Source organism: Monodelphis domestica, chromosome 4, assembly GCF_027887165.1.
Source record: "Monodelphis domestica isolate mMonDom1 chromosome 4, mMonDom1.pri, whole genome shotgun sequence".
Classification (NCBI taxonomy): domain Eukaryota; kingdom Metazoa; phylum Chordata; class Mammalia; order Didelphimorphia; family Didelphidae; genus Monodelphis; species Monodelphis domestica.
In genome coordinates, this window is record NC_077230.1 from 175,742,807 (window position 1) to 175,768,671 (window position 25,865).

General features: G+C 32.0%; 1 protein-coding gene across 1 annotated transcript in view; it reads right to left on the reverse strand.

Annotated features, from left to right (window-relative positions):
* LOC100023419 (sodium channel protein type 9 subunit alpha-like) overlaps nt 1–25,865 on the reverse strand; it is a 98,636-nt gene that overhangs the window by 6,219 nt on the left and 66,552 nt on the right. Inside the window, exons 17-25 of the mRNA XM_056793974.1 lie at nt 21,386–21,503; nt 16,069–16,223; nt 14,906–15,079; nt 12,990–13,094; nt 10,694–11,005; nt 8,488–8,541; nt 7,044–7,180; nt 3,330–3,423; nt 2–272 (exon numbers count right to left, since the gene is read on the reverse strand). Coding sequence (XP_056649952.1) covers nt 2–272; nt 3,330–3,423; nt 7,044–7,180; nt 8,488–8,541; nt 10,694–11,005; nt 12,990–13,094; nt 14,906–15,079; nt 16,069–16,223; nt 21,386–21,503 — 1,420 coding nt within the window. The remainder of the gene's footprint in view (nt 1; nt 273–3,329; nt 3,424–7,043; nt 7,181–8,487; nt 8,542–10,693; nt 11,006–12,989; nt 13,095–14,905; nt 15,080–16,068; nt 16,224–21,385; nt 21,504–25,865) is intronic.

The window sequence follows — 25,865 nt, forward strand, 5'->3', positions numbered from 1 at the left end:
CCTGCAATGGAGATGTGGACCACAACAAAATCAAAGATATTCCATCCTGTAGAAAAGTAGTGATGGCGCAGGCCAATAAGCTTTAGCACACATTCTCCAGCAAACAGAATAATGAACACCAGGTCGATCAGACGCAAAATCATAATCTTATAGTCACTATCTGAATTTGTTTCCATCATCATAATCACCACGTTGAGACAGATAAGTACTAGGATGGTAATCTCAAAAGCCTCTTTTGTTACAAGATCAAATATATATCCTTGGAATTTATTCTATAAGAATTAAAAGAATATCGAATGTATGTCATAAATATTTAAAATTATTAGTCTCATAAAATCTATTTTCTCAATCAATAAAATTATAACATATTGTTAATGTTAATATATTACCTTGTTAATACAAGAACTTTGAAAGGAAAGATGTCAGGCTATTCATTATGGGTTTTCTAAGAACAAGTAATGTTAAACTAATGCCATTTTTAATATGTAGTTATCAGAATGATAGATAAGGGAAATGTCTAGACATAATAGAAAGACATCTGATCATTTCTTACAATACCCTTGTGGATGAAATGCACTTTAACACCTCTAGTTACCTGTCTATTTATACATGAAGCATCTCAGAATAGGATTCCTGTACTCTGATATCTATACTATGTTGCACAAAATCTGCATTAATATTTTTTCCTATAAAGTCAAATGACACAAAAAGTCCAAAGTAAAGTCATTGGATAAAACAGATTGAGAAAAGCAGCAATACAACATTTCTTTCATTAATCTATGTACACACACAGCCCCACAAATAAACATAGCATGAATGGGAAAACCAACCAAAAAAGGGAACATGTAACAAGAGTCACAAACAGGGAAAAATGCTTTTAGGTCAACAGATGGATGAGTTCACAAACAGGAAAAATGTGTGGCTGGGAAAATATTGTGGCAACTTGAACTTCCAAATGGCAGGACTTCTGATATTTTCTGTTTGTATCATTATGATATTCTCACTGGGACTGCTTTCCACTGATCTTTTGTGGTATATAGTCTACTAGACATGTGGCTATTGTTTATTACTGCTTTCTTGATTCTGTGGTTTCCAGCATCGCTTCCAGATGCAGTTTCATAGGTCATCAAGTTATGTATGCTGCTTCCTTCTGCTTCTCATTTCTAGCTTTAGCTATAGTTCTTAGGAATATTGTCTTTCTTCAGAGAAAGAGCATTATCTGCCATACTTTCTTAGTTTAAAGCCCAAAGACTTGTTTTTTTTTTGGCTAGAAAACAGATATACCCAACATATCCAGCCATTGGTTTAAAATTTCCTTGGGGAAAATATCATTAAGTTCCCTCCACATATTTTTCCCATACCAAAGATAACAATATGTCAGTTCTTTTGGATATATTGGTTAGATTAGTCTTTTTCTACTCAACAAGCTCTTTAACACATATAGGAAGACTACTTTCTATAGCCTAATGCTTTTAGGCTAAATTCTATTTTTTTTGAATACTGATTCCTAAGTTTTGAATCTTTGTTAGTTATCCTCTTTATCTGTGGACTGGTAAATATATGTGACTCTAATTTCTGGTAGAAAAACTCTATAGAGTTATCATCTATGAACAGATTGCTCGTTCAACACATTGTCAAAGTTTGGGGAGTTTAATGTCTTCTAATTTTTCAATTCTCACTTGACCCTGTCAAGATTCACTTTCTTCACCTGCAAAATGTGAGAATTGTATTGCATTTTCTCTTTGGTCCCATCAAACTCTAAATTACATGATGCTATTAGCTATTATGTAGAAAATGGAATGAATTTCAATGAAAACCTTGAAGTAATAAAAATGTCTCAAGGGAGCATTCTTTTTTGCTTGGCTACAAAGATTTTGTCAAAATCTTTAAAATGTTTACATTGAAAACATTTATACACATATATGTATCAGTGACACAACTCAGGGAGAACTTAGGTCTGCAATTATGATCAAATGAGATAAGACACCTAGCTGTGGTTTGCCCCAGAAAACTGAGTAGAAGATATGGCTCAAAATGAACAAGGTTATATTCCTGTGCTCTTGGCTCCAGAGAGCATATCTAGAATATTGTTTTCAGGTCTGGATCCAGGGTTTTAGTAATGACTTTGGCAAACAAGCATGAACAAAGAAGGTTGATAAAGGAGAACAGATCTTGATCATAATATATATGGCCTTATTGAAGTAACTGAAGTTAGTAAAACTGGGAAAGTAAGATCTTGATGGCTCTTTTCAAATATCAGAAGAGTGGTTCTAGAAGATAGAACTAAATTTGGTGATAACAGTTTAAAGAGTGGTGTTTGATTTTGAATCAGGAGATCTCAATTTGAATTCTAACTCTGCCACTCACTGCTCACATGACTTTAGGTAACTTGCATAACATCTGTCTGGTCATGAGTTACCTTATCTATCAAGTGAGGCAGATGGATAAGATATTCTCTTTCATCACTTTTTTAAAAAATCCTCCATCTATGATCCTAGTGGAAAAAGAAGCATTCTGGAAATAAAAAGATGAATTCTATCACCAGTTCTGACACTTAGTGCTTATAACACTCCAGAAATTCCTTAACTTCTCTAGTTTTTGTTGTTTTTTTCTTCATTTGTAAAATTAAGTTGATTTCAGTGAGCTAAACTAAAAGGTCCCCTATGTCTCTAAATTCAAAGATTCAAGTGGCTCAATAAGTGTTGAATGAATGCAGGCACTGAGGTATTATTCAGTATATTATTTTACCTTCTCAACTAATGAACTAGTATGATAACTTATTAGGGTGTGGTGGTGATTCTGTGCTGTACAAAGCAATGGCAGGTATAGCATAAGTTTCAGTTGGTTTTCCCAAGTTGAAAGTCTTCAAATATCAGCTCATTGACAGATGCCATCTAAGGACTAGTCTGATTAAGTTCTGAGAGCTTCATCATAGGATAGTTGTCCTTTTATTAATAATTTTATTATGACCACAGCAACTTAGGAAACTTCTCTCAAGGGCAAGGAGGTATTTCAAATAATATCATCACAGATTTGCCAACAATGATCATATAAATATTGTAATATGTATAATATGTGTATAATTCAAGATTATCAATGACAATATAGCCTTTGATCAAAATTTTAGACATAAGTTCTTAATACCACTTTAGATGGTCAAAAAGAGGTTAGTTGAGGGTATTGACAAATTCCAATATTTTTTTATCAAAGGTTTTATATTTGCTTAGAAATGGAAAAATTATCACTTTACATATAAAAGGAAAGCTTTTAATGAATATAATAGAAAGCATCTTTTGAAAATCTGAATGAATGATAGAAGTTTTGCTTACCCTTGGCCGAGGTATTGGATTCTTGTACCTTGGGTATTTCTTTGAATTGTAGGATTTCTTCTGATCCTCTGTCATAAAGATAGATTCACCTCTAATGTAAAGAAAGAAATTAAAACTATTTAAAATCATTTTTCTTGATGCAGTTTTCTCCAAAACACTAGCACATTTTTAAAGGCATGGTATCTTATAGAATTTGACTCCTTTAAAAATGAACCAATTAATGTGAATTGTAGAAGTTAAAAAAGAAACAACCCTGTCCTAGAGGTCTCTATGTATTTGTATGCACACATAAGCTGACACATCAAATGCATGAACTATATATTTCAGTAATTATAGAATCCACTATTTGATGGTGGGTTTACTTATGGGTGACCTAAGCATTTTGTTGTTATTATTTAGTCATTTAAGTTGTGTCCTAATCTTCTTGACCTCATTTAAGGTTTTCTTGGTAAAGATATTGGAACAATTTGCAATTTCCTTCTCCAAGTCATTTTATGCATGAGGAAACTGAAGCAAGGAACAATAAGTGATTTGCTTAAAGTCAAAGTTTCACATATGAATTCCATACTAATGATTTTTTGTTCTTATTTTAAATGTTATGGTCTGAAAATCAGTATTCTGTATAGATTAAATAGATGCCAAATAGGAAATGAATAGTTCTTTAAGACCAGATTTGAATTTAGGTCTTCCTGACTCTAGAACTGATGCTCTATCCTACCGTGTAGCTGCCCCAGATTTAGAAACACTTTATCTTCATTTTCTATCTGCTTGGGATTTCACTGTGCATTCCACTGTTCAATATGTTGGTATATATCTATATATAATTTCTCCCTTTTGGTTCATAATTCCATCCTAAAATAGAAAGTCTGTGAGGTGTTAGCAAAATGTTATCTAAAATTTATATATCTTCTAGCACCTAGCACAATGTTCTGCATGCAATATGTACTTAAATATTCATTGAATTGAATTAAAAAGATGGCAGCTTTATGAAGTGAAAAATCTAGGTTAAGGATTTTTTGAGTGTGAGGGCTTCTAAAAAGTTATTATATTCTGACCCCCTTAGTTTTCAAAGATGACAAAGCTCTTATCATCTGCCTTTTGCTATCAACAGTCAACTAAAAGTTTTCTCAGTGACCAATAAGATCACTAAATGTGTTTCTTTTGGGTTTCACTGGCTTAAAATTCTCTTCAGCTTTTACGGTGGTTGATTATCCCTCCCCTAGCCCTTCATTGCTCTTAATGTGGCTTTAGTAGATCTCTCATTGAGACCACAGAACTATTCATCTCCTACTTGGCTTCTATTCATTATCTATCCAGGATAATGATTTTCAGACTATAACATTTAAAATAACAACAAAATAGTTAATATGGAATTCAAATGTAATACTTGGGAGATTTTAAGAAATCACCATGTAAGCTGCTCTCAGTGAGTCCCTAGGTCCAGTCTCAATGCATCCTCAATTGCATCAGAGGATTTTGAGATAGTTTTATGGAAAATACAGTTGAATTAGTAGTGGAGATTGTTGAGAAATTATAAATGTGAAAGATTTCACGGGACTGTAAGTGGGAAAATGTTTTCTTTTTGTTCAAAAAGAGTAAGGTGACTTTTTAAAAGCTATATTTTGTCACTTTAAATCCAATTAAGGTACTACCTCTTCCATGGAACTCCCCTAAGTTTTCTCAGATGTCAATGATATATCCCTTTCCAGACGTTCCCAAAGAAATTTTTTTATATCCCTTTTGCCCGATTATACTTTTTCTTGTATTATACCCATTTGTGTACATGAAGTATCCTCCTGCTTAAAATATAACTTCTCAAGAACCAGGACTGAATTCTTTCTTTGGCATCTCTAATGTTAGTGGTTCCACATATTAGGAATAAAAAGGGGTCTGACCAGAGTTATAAGCATTTATTTATAAAACGATAGAGTGAGAGATGATAGAAGATATAGAGATCTAGTTCCCTTAAGGAAAGATTAATATGAATAGTATTGATTCTCCATTTGACTGCCTAAGACCTATATATATTCTTACTGCAGCAGCAGCATGGTTATCTCTATTGTGGAAGGAGAGAGAGAGAGAGAGAGAGAGAGAGAGAGAGAGAGAGAGAGAGAGAGAGAGAGAGAGAGAGAGAGAGAGAGAGAGAGAGAGAGAGAGAGAGAGAGAGAGAGAGAGAACACAGTGCTTTCCTGCCTGGGTTTTTTAAACCTTCCCAAGCCCACTCACTTTCACACATCATTCCCCAGTGGGCCAAATGTTGGTCCTTCTTCCTTTGCAAGGACCACCCAGGGGGCATTCCTTCTGCCATCATCCCCTGCTTTAATTATTGGCTTTCCCGTTGACCATATGGTGCCACCAGAACTTAGTGCCTCTCCTCATGATCAAAGTCCCCCAAATAACTTCCTTTACACAGCCCCCATCTCTGATTCTATGGGAAAAATGATTCATATATTTTATAGCATGGCCATTTATCCTGTGTTGATTTTATTGTTGGTATATGCCCTCCTGAGGGAGGATTTTGTAATTATCCTAAAATCCAAAGTTTAAGATCTTTAAAAATAATTTTAGGAAAAAACAATCATTAACACCCTGGACCAGGAAAATGAATCTTCTGGAGAAGATGCTATAAAGATATTTGCAAAAATCACACACTACATCAAGAGATATGGAATGAACTTTTTGGAGAGAATGAACTGAACTAAGGGGAGATTGAGCCTACCATTTATTATGATTGTAAACTCTTATGTGAAAGGAGAGTGACCCCCTAATCAACTTTTTCTCAATGTGCTTATCAATCATTTTTTCTTTCTCAAAATTGTTGTAACCCTCTCCATTAAATCTTCAATATCTTCTCTATTTTTATACCCCCCAGTGAGAAAATCTTAAACTTATAGACCACATATGAGGAATGATTCATTGGGGAGACCTGACATGTCTCCTTAAATTCCTGGAAAACTAAGAGTGGAGAGACTTAACATGCTGGTCTCCCAAAGAATCACAAGGGGAGATTGTGTGAAGGAAGTTATTTAAGAGACTTTGATTACAAGGACAGAATCTAAGCTCTGGTGCCCCCTGGGGTCAGCAGAAAAGCCGGGAATTAAGGTGGGAGACAATGAGGTAGAGGGAATGTTCCCTGGATGGCCCTAGCAAAGGAGGAAAGGAAAACAGTTGGCCCATGGGCATAATGTTTAAAAGGGAGTGGGCTGGAGAACATTTAAAAACCCAAGTTGGAAGGCTCTGCTCTCTCACTTTCTCTCTGTCTCTCTCTCTTCCTCTCTGTCTCTCTCTGGGTCTCTGTCTCTGTCTCTATCTCTTGTCTGTCTCTGGCTGTCTCTGTCTCTCTTCCTCTCTGTCTCTGTCTTTCTCTTTCTGTCTCTCTCTCTCTGTGTCTCTGTCTCTGTCTGTCTGTCTCTCTCACTCTCTGCGTCTCTCTCTTTCTCTGGATTTCCATAATAGAGATAAGATAGCCATTATGCTGCTGTAGTAGGAATATATCTAGGTCTTAGGTAGCCAAATGGAGAATCAATCTTATTCAGGTTCATCTTTCCTTAAGGGAAATATATCTATATTTCTGCTCTCTCTCATCTCATTCTATCATTTTATTAATAAACACCTATGACTAACCAGACTCCTTTTTATTCCTTATATTCACATAGTATAGATGCTTATGTTTAGAGAATACAAGTGAATTGAATAATACAAATATATATACTTATCTTTTTTTGTTGTTTGAAATTATCAATGATGACACCAATGAACAGGACAAGTGGAAAGAATACTCCAAAGATTATAAAGCCGACGAAGTAAAAATATGTGTAGAAGCTGAACTCAAAGCGAGGTGGTTTTTCTACCTACAAAATTAGCAAACATTAACAATGTATTGAAACTGGTTAGGTGGGGTGTAATATTTTGAACTAGTAAATGCCTATACTTATCTTGGATATTATATTTCTGCCCCATTATCTAGAGTCACTATTTTGTTTTTATACACTTTTAAAGGTCCATTATCTAGAACAGAGGTTTTTAGCCTCAGGTTCACAGACCCCAGGGAAGTCTGGTGAAAGATTTTAGAAGGTGCATAAATTTGGTCAGAGAAAAAAAATCATCATTCCTTTCATTAAACTCTGAATTAAATTTATTATGGTTTTCAATTATTTTGAAAAATTATTTTGAGGCATGATCCACCAGCTTTGCCAAACTACTCAAGAGGCCAATCATACAACACACACACTTAAGAACCTTTAATATCTAGAAAAGGTAGAACACTGTGAAGAAGAAAGAGTGGAGTCATGAAAACATAGCCTGCATCCCGACTGTGACATAGACTAATTTTGTGAGAAAGAATGATTCTTCCTATTTTTATAAGGCTCAGTTTCCTTATTTTCAACTAGAGATAATATATATCATCTACCTCAAAGAGTCATTCTGAGAAAAGTACTCTAAGCATATTGTTTTATGATTATAAGTTATTAGTTTTCCTTTAGGAAGGCAAAGGAAGAAAAGGCAAAGGAATAGAATTTAATAATGAAAAATAAATTAAATAGTTTAATATTTAATTAATAATATTTTAAATGAAATAGATTTATTATTAAATGACATGTAATAGTAGTTATTTTAATATTGAAGAATAATTTAATATTTAATAATAATGATCAATAAATCAATAATGAACCCATGAATAATTTATTAAACACAATTTATATGAAAATTATATGAAAAAATTATATGAAAAACACTATGCTAAGTCCTTAAAATATCATTTCCACTTATTTCGACATGCAGATTTAGAGACAGAAGTGGGATAGTATGTTGGAATGGCAAGAGAATTTGATTTTAGATAAGAAGACCTTGACTTGAGTCTTGCTCCTACTGGTTCCTAGCTTTGTGACCTCGACCAAAATATTTTTTATGAGTCTCAGATACCTAACCTCTAAAATAGTAACAATAATTCTTATACTATCTTCCTTATGGAGTTATTTTGAAGGACTTGTTTTGTTGTTATTTGTTTGTTTTGTGATTTTTTTTTAGTTTATTTATTTAATTAATTAATTTAGAATATTTTCCATGGTTACATGACTCAAAGAATATGCTTTGTTAACTATAAAGTGCTACATAGATGTGACTGATTATTTTTAAGTAAGATAACTTCCATACTTACAGAAGTAGAATCAACAGCTGAATACATGACATCCAACCATCCTTTAAATGTAGCCTGAAAATATGACATTTGTTAAATTTGTCTCTGGAACCCATTATTAAAAACAAGCTTAGTTAACAACAAATCAAGTCAACCAATTTTTACTGTGCACAATAGAAATGTAGTGCTGCCACTACTGCTTGTACAAGTTTTGACAAGGCGAGATTGTACATAGCACACTATGGGTTGATAGAATGAAAGGAAATCAACTACAGTGCTGTGATTTGTATCCTGGGTACTGATTGGCTGTAACTGTACTTCCCAAATTTTCACCTGTTGAGGGGATCTCTGGAACATAACTCCCTTGATAGGTGAGGGATCACTATATAAAAGACCTAAATCAAATTTATAAGAATCTAAGTAATTTCACAGTTGATAAATGGTCAAAGAATATGAATAGGTAGTTTTCAGTTGAAGAAATCAATAATCACATGAAAAATATTCTAAATCCCTCTTGACAAGAGAAATGAAAATTAAAACAATTCTGAGTTACGATCTCATATCTATCAGATTGGCCAATATAACGGTAAAGGAAAATAATACATGTTGGAGGGAATGTGACAAAATTGGGACACTAATGCAGTGCTGGTGGATTAATCCCACCATTCTGGAGGACAATTTGGAGCAATGCCCAAAGACTATAAAAGAATGTATACTTTTGATCCAGTTATAGCACTACTAGGTCTATATCACCCCTCCCATAAAAAAATGAGAAAGGACTTGTTTGTCTATTTATAGCTGTGTTTTTTCTGGTGGCAAAGAATTGGAAACTAAAGTGTTGTTCCTCAATCGGGGAATGGCTGAACAAATTGTGGCATATGATGGTGATGGAATACTATTATGCTATAAGGATTGATGAACTGGAGGATTTCAGAAAGAACTGGAAAGACCTATGTGAACTAATGAAATAAGCATAAGCAGTAGAACATTATACACAGTAAATGAAATATTGAACAATTAAATGTGATAGATTTTGCTACTAGCATCAATGCAATGATCCAGGACAATTCTGAGAGACTTATGAAAAAGAATAGTATCCACCTCCAGAGAAAGAACTATTGGAGTCGAAATGCAGATGAAAACATGATTAATCACTTATTTGTTTATATGATTTGGGGTTTTGGTTGTATAAGATTATTCACTTACAAAAATGAATAATATGGAAATGTTTTGTGTGATAATACATGCATAATCTAGAAAAAAGGTAGGACTCAGAATTCAAAACAATATTGTAAATAAGGGTTTTACTAATCATGAAGCTCTTATTTTCATTGATTAAGATGTTAATAATGTTAACAATAAATTATACTAAGATTATATGGCATTTTGTATCACTGTTGTCCCATTTATTGCTCTTGTTAAGTTTATAACTAAAACCTCCAGATCTTTTACCAATGAGCTGATTTTCTGGTACAACATCAACTATCCTATCATTGTGTAATTAATTTTTAATCTAAATGTAAAATTTTATTTTATTTTTCTAAAATATTTGATTCATTTGCTTTATCTTCTATTTTTTGACTTTTTGTGGTTTCAAATTTTTATTTCTAGTCTTTTGACATATCAATATAATAAGTAGACCCACTGCATTCTTTTATCAAATAATTGTTAAAAATAAAATATTTTCTAAGACAGCAGCATTACACATAGTATTTGGTACAAAGCTGGCTTTGGAGTCAGGAAGACCTGGAATTATCCTATGTATCTGCCACATAGTAACTGTGTGACCATAGGCAAATCACCTAATCTTTCTCCAGATATTTGTTTATGACTGTTAAAAGTTAGAAAAAGTTACTGTTTTGCATTGGAGAGACCTTTTTTCTAACATTAGTTCATATATAAATGAAATTATGTTTCTAAATTAATATTTTAATTCTAAAATGTTAGCTCCTGAGGCCACTAAGGCCATTCCAGGTTGGATCCATGTAATGATATATATTTTGGATATGGGCATTCAATCATATGTAACTATAGCATGTTGTTTTATCCCTAAAATCACATTTTTCAAAAAAAATCTCATATTTTAAAATTTAGATATTTAAAAAAAAGTTTCTGCTTTCAAACTTGGTTGTCACTATATAACTAAACATATAAAATAGGAAGCTTTCTCTTTATTCATTAATGTCATAAAATATAGATTTAAAAAAAAACCTTAAGAGTCACTTACTAATTGAAAGAGAGAAAGATAGCCATTTTTCACATTATCGAAGTTCATTTTTGCATTTTTCCACAGCACATCTCCACTACTGTTCCTCATGTTCACAGCTTTGCTACTGTACATAAGCTGCTCACATTCAGATTTATTTTGGACACCATCATATACGGAAAGACTTTCACCAGATGTAGTATTAATGCAATCATAGAACTTTCCAGCAAATAGATTTACTCCAATAATGTTGAAAATTAGCCAAAAGGTAAGGCCAACCAGAAGCACTTTCAGGATAGATGGAATTTCCCTTACTAATGTATTTAAAACCACCTAGAAAAAAATAAAATAACAAAAATCTGAGTTAGAAAAATCATTAAATGATTTTTTCATTTGATCATTTGAAAATTACTAATGCCAAATGTACTATAAGAGTTAGGAAGCCCAATCTTCTAACTTCTAAACTCCACCATGAGAAAATGTATCAAATTTTAAAATAATCTTAATGAAACTATAATTAAAAAACAAAGAAAACTGTTCCTAGTGAAATCAATTCATTAAATCTTTGCATTCCAGAAAAGAGAAAGAATTATGAATTTCAATATATCAAATGAAAACCTGAATAGCATTAAAATTATAAATTTAAACTATCTATAAGAGAAATCAAAGACAGTTTGGAATCATTTTTAAATCTTCTTCTACACTGGGCTGTTTATTTTTTCCAAGTCAATATAACATATAAACATCACCTTACATTTGGAGACTGTGTAGAATCCAAAATGAGATAAAGTATAGCAACACTTGTACTACCTAACAGAGTCTTTTAAGATTTTATAACATATACAAAATCATTCATTTAATACACTCATTTTGTAAGTTAGCAACAAAAACTTTTTTAAAAGACCTAGGAGATGCTGGAGTCTTAATAACCAAGCATAATTTATATAAGCTAAAGATGAATTTTTGATGAGGATACATTCTCAAAATGGCTTTGTAGGAAAACTCCATTTACTATCACTGCCAGGTTGAATAATACAAATTAGTTACATTGTTACCATCAACATATTGAATGACTTAACTTGCCTATATTATGCTCAGTGTTAAATAATAAGAGATGTGCTAAATTTGTTAGGTTGTCTAAATTTATTATTATTTTATTATTTATTATTTGACAAAACAAGAAAACACCTTCATTCCTTCTGAAAAAAAATTAGCTGTCCAAACCCTTTACAAAAAGTGCAATCATAAGCTCAAAAGTTCATTCTGATATTAACCTTTAATACCTAGTATCCACCACCTATCATTTAGTCTAATGCAATGCATTATTCAGTTAATTTTACCATATTTGGGGTATGGTTTATTATTATCTTGTTTGGGGAGATTAATATAGTCATCCATCTCATTTTAATCTTTAAAAGTTATATTGCACTAATGAGTAATATAAACTCATTTTCTTCTTCAGTGTCTCTGTTTTGAACTACAGTACAAGTCATTACTACAAGTACATATAAACTGATGGCTGATTTGGTTAAACATCTTAGACTCTATGTTGAATAGCCAAAAATTTACATTGGTCAGTTCAGAGAAAACTTTCACAATACTAGTCGTGGATCAAATGGAGAAGAAAACAGTTAATTAATCAGTTTTCTTTTTCAAACCAGATATTTTAGAGAGAGAAAGTTTTAGTCCTGAAAAAAAAATGGCCATTGTTTCCCTAGAACTTAGCATGTCTAGCATAGAACAACTAATACATTCTTATTGATTAATAAAGCATATTAGTACTGAATAGCATAAGTGGAATTTCTTCTGAATTTTAAGATGTTCCCTTCAGTTATCAGATCTTCCTTTTGAACACATTGACCATATGTCTTATAATACATGAAATTTAAATAATGAAAACAGTTTTTGTATAAAAATCTCCCTGTGTCTAAACATTAAAGGAGAGGCTATATCTATTGTTCCCAGGTATACAGAAAGAAGGATATAGTATGCCTCCTGACTTCTCTGCATTCCTTCAAGTCCCAACTAAATCTTACTTTTTATAGGAAAACTTTTCCAATTCCTCTTAATTCTAGAACTTCCCTTTTGTTAACCATTTCCTCTTTATCCTGTATATACCTTGTTAGTACGTACTTGTTTTCATATTGTGTCTCTCATTAGATTGTGAGTTTATCTTGGGCATGAACTGTCTTTTGCTTTTCTTTGTTGAATTTCAAGTGAGTGTTTTGACTGAATTCATTGTTATTAGAAAGACTACTTTTTTTGCCCATTTTCCCCTTAAATAAGTTACTGTAGGAAATTCACTTATTTTTCTTACCCTTACTCTTTTGAATACGGATAAAATTCTTAATGTTCGGAGGGATTTCAGAGCAGCAAATTCTATGTATCCTAGATAATTGCCTAGCAAGTTAAAAAAACAGACCTATAGAGAAAACAAACAAAAATTCACATTCATTTTGTCTGAAAAATAAAAGAAACATTTATTATGAAGATGTTAAGCAAACAATTCAAGTAAACACTGAAATCACTGGAGAATAAATAAGAATGTCCTTTTGAAATGCATCCAAAGTTGATAAAACTAAGTAGAATGTTGTACACAATTACAATAGTAATTATAGTAATATAGTATTATATTATATATATATATATATATAGTATAATAAATATAGTGATAAGATGATTAACTATGAATGACTTCCCAGCATTATCAACAAGTCATGGATCCAGGGGTCTCATAACAAAAACGAAATCCACTGCCATAGAAAGAACAGATGGAGTCTGAATACAGATTGAAACTTACCATTCGCTACTTTATTTTTTCCATTAGTTTTTCTCCAGTGTAATCAATATGTGTCTTGTATCACAACATGATGAACATGGAAACATAGTATATGATAATATATATATATATATTTGCATATATATATATATATATATACACACACAATCTATATTATGTTACTTCCCAGGGAAGGGGTAGGAATGTCATTAGCAACCTAGAGCCTTAAGGTCCTGGGATAAATAATAAAAATCCACTCCACCATTTTATTTTACAATATAGAGTTCCATAATCCATTGTGAAAGATTTGTGATTAGAGATTAGACTCGTGAATCCTTTCCTCACCAATGCTTTTTTATTACTCCATATTGCCTCCTTAGAGTGCCTGAAATCATTGTAAGAAGGTATTCATTTCACAAATTTAATAAAAAGTAAGAGATAAGGAAATTGAGGCTAGGAGGGGTTAAATGAGTTTTCCAGTGTCAAATAGACTAGTAATTGTCTGAGGAAGAATTTGAACCAATTTCTTCCTGAATCTAAGTCCATTACCATCCATTATGATAATGAGTTGTTTCACTTTAGAAGGGGGGAATAGATAAATTGGAGCATATGTGGAAGGAAGAGGTGAGGTAGCCAGGCTGGTGAAAAGACCAAGAATATTTTGTCTTGAGAAGAAAAGCCTTTGGTGAAGGATCGGAGATGAGTGGATATGACATTTGGCTATTTCATATACCTGGCAAATAATACTTAATAAATGTTGACAGATGGATTGAAATAAGTAGTGGACCAGGAGTACATAACTAGGATCAATAAATTGAAGTAATAAGAAGCTATATGTTAGTTAAATGTAAAGAAAGAATTCTAACTCCCCAATAGTTAGAACTATCAAGAATGGAATTAGTTGTCCTCAGATATAGTGAAATCCCTATACTTGGATGTCTCCAAAAGTTAAAGGTTACTTAATAAGATTGCTTAGAGATGGTTCATGCTTTAGGAAAGGGCTTGACTTGATATTCTCTAAGGTAATATATAACTCTTAGAGTCTATGATTTCATTAATGAGTTTACCTAAACAAGTACACCAATATGAACAAGGCAGGTGACAAGCAATATCTAAATTATGTCCTTATTTTATTTGACCAATAGAACTGAGTTTGGTATAGTGAAAAGAAGGTGTTTCTTAAAACCGGGTAGATCTATATTCAAGTTTAACCTCTAATACATATTATCTATATGTATCTAGGCAGTTCACTTAATTTTTCATTGCTCTCAGGCAACTTACCAAACACTAAGTTACAGATGAGTTATTCATCTGCATTGGTAGAAGGAATCTTTGTAATCAGTTTTCCCTACATTAATAAAACCATAGGTCAAGCTGAGGATGTGTTGATTATAAATTCACTTATTAATAATAATAACATTTGAAACATTTAAAAAGTCTTTAGATTTACATACATTGACAACCAAGAATTCCAACCAACACCAAGTATTACTGAAATATCCTTTACATCCATATGCCAACCATTTGAGAAGCATTTCTGTAATGAATATGTAAGTGAAAATATTATCAGCATATTCAAGTACAATCTTGATGGTCTTTCTATCTTCAATGTATATATCTTCATAAGTCTGTGGAATAATAAAATAAAATATAATAAAAGTTTCAATGCATATGTAATGTGTGGTTGACAGTAAAAGAAAAAAGAAATATGAATTTTGGTAATGACATTTTAGTATTGAGTCTAAGATCTGAGGTTTAATCAATCTCTTAGTTTGTTTCTCGTTTCAGGGTGGAAGTTAATGCCTCATCTAGTTATTTAGAAACTACTTGTCCTGGTTCACCAAAAGCACAGACAGAAAGTGTTCAAAGTTCATAAACTTGTCCAATTCTATTTATTTTAACAACAAAATTTAAAATCATTTACACAAAAGTATAATGTTAAGTTTTTGGAATACAAAGACAAAAAAATCAATTTTCTTCTCTTAAGAGATTTATATGTTTTACTAGGAGAAAATTATATAACTGAAAATCTGGGATGAAATATTAGTCCCATATTTACTCTTTATGTAGCCTTTGGTAAGTAATTTACCATCTCTGGTCCTCAGGTTCATTTGTTAAATGAATAATATTGGATTAGACCACTCATCTTTAACACAGCATATGATTATATGCAAATAAATAAATAAATGATAATTTGTCACTAGTCACAGAAAACTAGTCACAGAAAAGGCAGTAGAATCATTTTTAGTTGCAATCTCATTCAATGTGTAACTCATCCCTTTGTTGAGCATGACATCTATGCTAATAATGGATAAAAATTTTAAACAGCACAGATCCTTGGTTTACTGGTGAGACCTCCTGCTATAAGGCTGAATCCTTTTTTTAATTATTTATTCCTTTAATTCCTTTAATTATTTAATCCTTATCTCTCTTGTAAGAATGACAAAATAGTTTATTTAAAAAAAACTTGATAAAGACATGCCAAAATGACTTTCTAATTAATATTGCAATTAATTTTCTGAGAAAAATCAATTGGCCATTATAATTTTTTTCATTAAGGTGAATTTTGGAAGCTTATGTCTCCATTAATATCACCCTTGCTTGCTATTTCACTTACTAGAGCATAACAGCTGAGCAAGATGATGAGAAACATGAACATTTCAAAACAACGGTGTTTTACTATCCGGTAGCAAGATTTCCTTAGGTTCCACCAGATCTTTCCTCTCTTCGACTTCATACTGGCTCCACAGAAAGGAAACCATCGTATGCAACCTAGAAAATATAACATTGTCAGGAGAAAAAAATATATATACAAGCCAAATGCTATGAGGATTTAAAAATAAATCATTCTTATATGTTCTAGAGTTTATCTCTCTATATCTTCTAACATATCTTTTTGAATGAAAGGCCACAGATTTATAAAGACTAATTGCTCTTCTTTCATAATTCTAGTACTATTATTATGGATACATTAGGAGCAAGGGTTAAGTGCCACTTCATATTTGTTATCTCTTTCATCACTTGTAAAAGAATGCATCACTCTTCTGATAATAAGCGACTCTGTGATTAACGAGTTGTTTTTGGAAGCAAAAGTAATATATATGCATTTGCTGGCCCTGTACCATGAAGACACTCCAGCTTGGTAAAAGTTGGGAGAGCCTCTGTTCTGTTGGCATAGGCTTAGAAAAGTCAATCATGTCAGTAGGAGGTTTCTGAGGGGTGCTTCCCTGAATCTTACAGCAGACTCTTTAATGGTTTAAAAATATATCCCTTTTTCATGCTTTCTAGTTCCAATTGAAGATTCATTTGAGTTAAGATTCCAATAAAAATGTTCAGTATTTATATAGTTCAATAAGACTTGCAAAGTACCTCAGATAAATTATTCCATCTGATCCTTACAATGACTCTGAAAGGCATCTCTTTTTATTATTAATATTCCTATTTTACAAATGAGGAAGGAAACTGAAACAGAGAGATTAGTATCATAGAACTAGTAATGTTTCAGACATTATTTGAACTCAGGTTTTCTTGACTCTCAGTCCAGCAACCTATGCCAAAGTAAAAATACATAGCAATGAGAGCATTGATAGAAGTGATGCTAAAATCAGTGAAAATATTTTAGCTAGTGAGAGTTCTTCCCTTGATTTTTCTGGCATTAAAATGAGGTAAATTCTTCTTGATCTACTGACCAAGATTCACAATAGGGATTGTAAAATACATTTTGACCTTTTTTTAGAAAAGTTCTTTCATGAATTAACTGCCCTTCAGTTTCTTAGATTCTTCAGACATAATTTGCATTGTAACCCAGAACAAATGCATACTGACTTTCTTTTTTTAAATAGAAATATTTTTCTTAAAATTTAAAATGCTCAAGGGAATAATTCACAAAGATCTGTTTAATATATTACATTCTTTGTAGATAAATATGATGTTGGCTTATCCCCATAAAACATCAGTCATGAGTGCTTTTTCCAGGAATGAAAATGGATTTCTGCTAAGCTATCCATCCCCTGTGGCTTTATTGCCCAACATCAGAGGATCTGCATTTGTGAGTGAGATGGATCTGGCTAAGGTCTAGGATCATGGGATAGATTTTCTCTTTTACAAACATAAATGGCTATTGAATGGATCAAACCCATTTTCTCAGTCTCATTGGCATCACATTTCCTACCCAACTCACCAGTCCATTGTATATGTTCACTATTTTTGTCACCAATTTCAGATTTGAGAGTGGTTGTATTTTTATTAATTTTCAGTTTCTCATTAAAAATTTGAAAGCATTGCCTTTTCCTTTTGGTAATTTCTATAACTAGTAAAATTCATTTTTATGCATTTATGTTTATGACCCAATTTTTGATCTAGTAAATTGAAAATGTTAGATTTTTGCAGATAATTTCTTTTTTAACGTTCTTTTTTCCCCTGACATACAACTATGTATAGTAAATTCTGGCGATTCTCTTTATTTCATCTCTTCTGTAATCTCTCCTTGTCTAGTTTTTATTTTGATGATTTTATTCTCTTTCCTCTTATTTTTAATCAGGTTAGCTAGAAGTTAATTTTCTTAGTTTTTTTTCAAAGAACTGTTTATCATTTATATAGTTTTGTTTAAATCTATTTGCCCTTTAATTTTCAACATTTCCTTTTCTCCCTTTTCTTGGGTTTGTTGATTTTTTAAGTTTAAAAATGAATATTCAGTTCATTAATTCTCTTTTTCTATTTTTTCAAAGATATGTCTTCACAAATTCAATTTTTCCTTGACATGCTGTCTTTCTTATCTTCAATCTGGAAAATCTGGTATGTTGTTCCATCATTTGCTGGCATGGTTTTCAGAACAGAGTAAGCCCCATTACATTTTTTCTTTAAAACCCTTACCTTCTGTTTTGGAGTCAATACTGTGTATTGGCTCCAAGGCAGAAGAGTGGTAAGGGTTAGGCAATGGGGGTCAAGTGACTTGCCCAGGGTCACACAGCTGGGAAGTGTCTGAGTCCAGATTTGAACCTAGGACCTCCCATCTCTAGGTCTGGCTCTCAATCCACTGAGCTACCCAGCTGCCCCCCCCCCATTACATTTTAATACAGAATCTTACCAACATTTTAAAGGGATTTTATTTGGAAAAGTTTTATTTCTCTTGGCTTGTTTTATTAGGCCACTCTAACAATAAATCCTCCCTGAATAGAAATCTTGTCTTCATAGTGACTCTAGGTGGCCTATTCTTTTCTCATTTATTTAGGTGTTAGTTTATTTGCTATTTTTTCAGACTTCTCTGTTACATTTGGCACAATAACAAAGGGAACCCATACATTTTTATTCAGAGTTATTTTGAATCTTGAATAAAATGATATAAATTATTTTTCATTTAGAATGTTATTTTTAGGAACTCAATTCAATTTTAAATAGATGATAGATATCTAGATTTTCAGTGATTCAACTTAGCATTAACACTGTTTTAGAGTGGGTCATGAAAACAACTTAAAGCCTGCTCCTTCTGTATATGACTGGCTCCTTGCCACCTACTTAGAGAATGTATGCTCTCTTTGCAAAATTCCTCTATTGTACAAAATATTATTGTCATTGTAACAATACTTCTCTCCTCAAATTCCACACATCTAGTCACAGAATAGAAACACTACACTATCAAACTGATAGAGGTTTTTGACCCTTGGTCAAAATACAGAGGCATGTAATAATCATAATTATAAATTTCTATGATCTCACTAAAACAAATAATAATAGAATTAAACTGCATAAATGTTGTGATCATTTAGAAAAAGAATATCAGTATATGATTTTTCCAGTTTGTTGTTTGCTTTTTAACTTGGTTGCATTGATTTTGTTTGTGCAAACATAGAAGAAAAGTTAAAAAAAATCAATGCAAGAATATTTTATGAGGATGTAGCATAGAGAAAAACCCTCAAATTATCATATAATAACAACAAGACTCACGAATATATTATATTTTGTTTTACAGAATATTTTCTTCACAATAGCCTATGGGGTAGGTAATAAAAGGATTCTCTAGCCCTGTTTCAATAGGGAGGGAACAAGTTCAGAGAAATGTAATAGCTTACTCATAGCCACATAGCTAATAAGGATAAGAGATAAGATTTCAAACTAGGTCTTCTGAGTCAATTCTTATATTCTACCCACTAGAACATACTAATTCTCAATTGTATTCTTGTTAATGAATCCCCTTATATGTATCTTTTTTTATTCTGACACCATTCACTTAGCCAGTCTAGGTTCTTTTTGTTTATATTTTCATCACCACCATTCTATGAATAATTTTTGAGTTCTTTGGTTTTGTTATTCTGTGTCTATTAGTGTCAATAGTCAAAAGATTTTAGGTCTGGGGCCGTATTCCCATCTATCTTATAGATATTCACCTTGATTCTTCACAGTCTAAATTTCTGATTGGTGATCTCTAATGCTACTAAGACTAACAATCATTTAGTAACAACTAGTGTTTATATAGCACTTTAAAGTTTGCAAAGTCTTTACATATATGACTTTACTTGATTGTCTCAATAACCCTGTGAATAAATGCCATCATACCCATTTTATGGATGAGCAAACTGAGACAAAAGAGAGGTTCACTGAATTTTCCTGTGTAATGCTCTGGTAAATATTTGGGGCAAGGTTCAAATTCTGACTTCCAATCATATGCTACTTACAAACTCTGTAAAGTCATTGCCTCTAGAGACAGGAGACATCCAGGGTGTTTTCCTAGGTTTCCAATATGGGGGAGGGATGGTTTGTCCCTGTGGAAACCATAATCTTCAAGTACAACTTATGGTACAACTAAGCCCTGGTTTCTGCCACATTGGAACCCCTCTCCCTTGTGTTGCATCTTCCCTCCCAAACATCAGGCTATCGAGGTCAGACTTTCTGGGAGGTAATATTCTCTCTCTCAAGTGAATTTGTTTGTGTTGCAAGAATTTCTAGTTATAGCTCCAATATATGACTAGTTAGTTCAGTAGCTAGAGCAACATAATGATAATTGGAAAGTTACTTCAAAATCCTTGTTTATTCCAATTAACTTCTTTATTTTTCAGTTATTAATAAACTCCATTCAGGTATTTCCCACACATTTATAGTCAAAAGAGGGATCCAAGTGAGAATATGTGAAAGAAACAATGCATAACGATCACATAGAAATATCATTAACAGAACATGTTCTCCTAATACTGGGTCAAAAGTATCAATACCCTATAATGAAGGGACATACTGCTAGGTGGAGAAGTGAATACAGGACTTAGAGTAGGAAAACTAGTTTAAATCTGCCTTAGATATATATATATATATATTTTTTTTCTTTTGAGACCTTGAGCAAGCTACTAAACCTGTCAATGCCTAAGTTTCTTCAACTGCAAGAAGATATGAAGATAATAATAGTACCTACTGTAAAAATTAAAATTAATGCACAATACTTAAAATATTATATTTAAGAGATTTATTAATGATCACTAGAAATAATGGAATAGAAAGGTAACAAAATAAAATCACGTGCCCCTGGCTAATCAGCCTGTTCAAAGCTCCTGCTTACCACCACAGTTGCGACCCAGGAAGCAAAGACACCAAGACCAGGAACCCCACTCAATATATCCCCTGTTTACAGGAAATATGTAATGACAGGAAGTCAGTGGGCTCCTGGGAAATGTAGTTTTTTAGGGTAACAGATTTCTAATCACACACTATCTTAACAGGTTGTAATGAGGACTGTAAATTGCTTTGCAAAATATCAAACACTATGTAAATTCCAGCCATTATTTTTATTTTTATTAATAGGCTACAGGATATAAGTTTTATATTCATGGTCCTGGAACAGTAATGCATATTTTAGATTAAAAGTATTATTAATAATGTCGCTAAAAATGAAAAAGAAACCAAAATATTATCAAAATATCAGAAAATGTTGTTATCTATTTTATACTTACCATCTGAAAAACAGGGTCCTGGTTCATCAGATTTTTCAGATCCAGTCATAACTTCTTCTTCTTCAGAGCCCAGGATAGGAATCATACTGTCTTCAGGGGAGATGGTGTGGCTGAGCTTCTATACCCCCCCAATCCAAAAAGAAAGCTTTTACCTTAAATTATAATTAATACAGTGTATTTAAATGATATCTGATATTCAAAAGCAAGACATTTGCGAAAAGATCAGTAACAATATTGAGATGTAAAAGTCCAGAGGAACACATTAAAGTTACTTGATTTATCAATATGTCTGTACTGGATTTTTGTTTCCAAGAGTTGTGATTTAAATTGTAGCATGATAAACAAAGCAGCTAGAATGATTGACTTGGAATCCTAAAGAGCTAGGTTCAAATCATGTCTCAGATGCTTCTTATCTCCAAGGACCTGATACTTGATGGTCCTTTCACAGTCTCAGTTCTTTATTTATAAAATGATGATAACAATATTTCACTGACCTCACAACATTACTGTGAGGATTAAGTTAGATAAGATATATAAACATTTTGCAAATCTTAACTCTCTACATAAGATTTAATGTCATTATCATAGTCTCAATGAAGAATAGTTAAAAGAAATTAGTTGATTTCAAAATAATAAACATTTATTAGTGAAAATTAGTATTTTATATGCATGTGGAGAGTGAGGATTTTGTTTCTGAAATGGAGTAGGACAAAGGTGACAAGTTCTACTTGGTCCTTTTTTGGGACTCAGTTCTAGGGTAATGATTTGCATAGTCAGAGTACAAAGTGGCTAAAAAGAATTTTCACATCATAGTTTCAATGAAGACTCAATTCTAAGGGTAGCAATCCCAGGTATAATCATACTGATACAGAAGACAGATTTTATTTAACCCTGAAGACTACTCTTGACTGACAGTTATGAAGGTAAAAAGAATTCCATTTGGGATATATCATTAGGGGTATAAGCTGCCTTCTTCCATTTGTGTTTCCTAGCAATGCAAGCTTCCTCTGGGATTAAGTAATGTGGGAAATCTTGGGAGACGGCACTCCTGCACAAATTAGGTAGTTTTCTCTGTCATCAGTTTTTCTTTTCTACTCATGTAAATGTCTTTGCTTTAAACTAGTGTGTCCTTTGGCTAATCTAGTAAGAGAAAACTTAATATGGGCTTATGAGAAAAAATTATGAGTAGACTTTGGTTAAAGTTATGCCTTAAAATTGGCTTTCCACAAGTGAAGGAGTCTTGTGCTACAAATACAAAAAAAGGCACTGGTAATAACTTTATTATATTAAATCAAACCTTCATGAATGTTTACTATGTTTCATAAATGTGTGTGTGTTCTATATTCAATATACCCTGTGATGTGCTAGGAAAGATACAAAGATCAATTAAGATATTGAGTAATAATAGAAGAATTTGATAATGTAGAAGAGGTAACATAAGATGAGACATACAGGAATAAGTGTGATATAAGTTTAAATATGACCAAAGTGTTGTAGGAAATTATTAGAGCAATATATCAGAAATATTCACTAAGACCAAGTTGAACCTAAAGTAGGAATGCAAGGATGATATAGCATTAGGAAAAGGTAACATAATTTATCATATTAACCACCACCAAACCCCAAAACAATGTGATAGCAATAGATGGAGAAAAAAAATCCTTTGACAATGTACAAAACTTATGTTAAAAAGGAAAGGGAAATTGGTAAGCATTTAAATGTGTGCTATGTGTCATACATGCATCTATATATACATATGTGTATATTAACATGAATATAGTTGTGTGTATGTACATCATATCAAAAGCTAGCCATTATTGTAATGGGGAAACATCAGAAGCTTTCCAAATAGTCATAAAAATAAATCAAGAATTTTTCTTTTTCATATTCTAATTTTGCACAATTTTAGAAATCCTAGAAACAATAGAAAGAAATCTATAACAATATATAAGGTGATAAAATTATCCACATATCCTTATGTTATGATAGATTAGTTAGAAAATCCTAGAAAATAAACAGAATTTTCATATAATTAGGTAAGTTATCTTTCAAAATAACTACATGATGAATTATATATATATATATGGAACCTATCAGAACTATTTAGATACAATTGCCAAACAAATCCTCCTTCAAGAAATGGAGAATGAAATAAATAACTGGGTAAATATCCAGTTCTTATGGCTTGGTCAAGCCAGTAAAAACAACATCAAATTAAATTACTTTATAGATCTTTTGCCATAACATAAAATGACATAAAGAAACACTTTGTAGAGATAAACAAAATAACAAAAAATTCATTTGGAGGGAAAAAAAGATCTAGAATTTCAAAGTAAACAATAAAAAGTAAGGAATGAAAAGGAAATGCATTTCCAAACCTCCAAGTTATAAAATTGTAATCTTCAAAACTTTTTAATAATAGTTATAGATAATTAAGATCTTTGGAACTATCTGTATAGCAAAACAGAAATAATTGCATTCAACAATTAAATCAAAAAATGAATCCAAGAATATGCTACTTGAGGAATTTGATTTTATTTGCTGCAAAACTTAAAAATGGTTTGGCAGTAATTAGATTTAGATTAGAAGCCTATATAATACACTTCAGTATGCTCAGAGTGTGAATGATCTGAATGCTAAGGTTTAGTCAATAAAACAATGATAAGAAATACATTTTAAATGTCTTTCACATAATCAGATAGAAAGATAATTCCTAATCAAATGTTGAAAGCAATCACTAAAGAAAAGAAGACCATCAAAATTATATAAAATTAGATGTGCTTGCCTGAAGAACATAAATGCAAATAGGATAAGAAATGAAGTAACCTATTGAGAAAATATGTGTATTCAAATTACTTTTAGTGGTCTTAGATCTAAGATATGAAGAAAACAATATAAATATACAAAAAATAACAGGAGTCATTTCCCAGTGAATAAGTAATCAAAAGATAAGCACAAATAGTTATTAAAATAATTTCATGCTATTTAACAATCTCAAATCCCAAGTAAATAAAGAAATGCAAATTAAAGCAGTTCTAAAGTTTTACCTCACAGCAGGAAAATTGACCAAGATGATAAAAGATTGAAAGAAGCAATGTTGGAGGAGTTGTAGAAAGACAGACACATATACCATTGTATTTTAGTTCTATCTTTCTGAAAAGCAATTTGGAATTATGCTAATATTCTATAAAATGACCAGATTTGTTCATTGACTTGGGAAGGAGAGAACAGTTAATGGTTCCCAATTTCTTGATGAGAGGTCTTAGTGAGAGTAATCATCTAACCTATGCCCCCACGTCCCCCCTAAGTTGGATTGTTTTCCCTTTAAAAGCTTTTGAAATCATATCACTTCCACGTCACTTGAATACAAAATAGCCATTAGGAGCCTCAGGATTTTTTTGATGCTTGGCTGATGGACTGTTTCCAGCAAGTTAAAGGTAGGGAAATTTTAATTACCTGAACTAATTTTCAGTGTCAGTGATACATAGTCTTCTTGTATGTACCTCCCCTAATATGACTAAGCAAGTCTGTTATTATCAGCAGTTGAATGACCAAAAAAATATCTCATTTCGCTACAATATTAAAGTTTACCTACTAGTCAGGCACAGTCGGCAAAAAGGGTAAAATGCTGTTCTTTTGTAAACCTGCCATGGCCAATTACAAAGAATGCTCAAGAAGAATGTCAGAAGACACTAGGCACAGTGAACAGTGAACAATGTGGAAAATGAAACTTACTAAATCTTTACTAGTAAGAACATACTACTAATACAGGATTCATTTCCAAATAACTTGTTTGTAAAGCTTACTGTGGTAGAGAAGAAGTCAAGTCATGAGCAAATCAGAAGAAAAGGGGTGTGGGGGGGGGAGGGATACACATTCCACGTATTTCTAATTGGTGCAAACTTGCTTTTTAAAAGAAACCATTGACTCAAAAATGGGAATTGGGATAAAACGAGGTCATTAGCTATAATTATCTTCATTTATTAGAGAACTATGTTACCACAGTATGACTAAAAGAGAAAAATGTTTCACCTCACAAAGGCCTGATTGTGTTGCTAAATGGACAAAAGTGGCAGTGAAGTGCAATAGCAGTTTAGAGTATAAACTAATTCGTAAAAGATTTTGGAGAAAGGTAATGAAAAATTATGATTGCATTACCTTTCCATATTGAGAAATTAGTAAAAGAGAAAATAACTATGTGAGGAGGCAACTAAGCCAACCTGTAAAAATTAAGACATAAGACTAAAAAGCAACTGTCAAAAAGATGTGAAATGAAACAGATTTTGGCAATGTTTATAGAGTGTCTCGTTGTTCATGATAAAATAAACCACTGTATTTGAGTTTAAAATCTCTACAACAAAGAGTGGTGGTGATAATTTAGATGATAAAATTGGGAAAGTCAATGAGCTAAATTGAATATTTATATGGAAAATTTTAATAGAAAAGATAAAAAAAAATTTAAACCCATGAGAATCAGGTT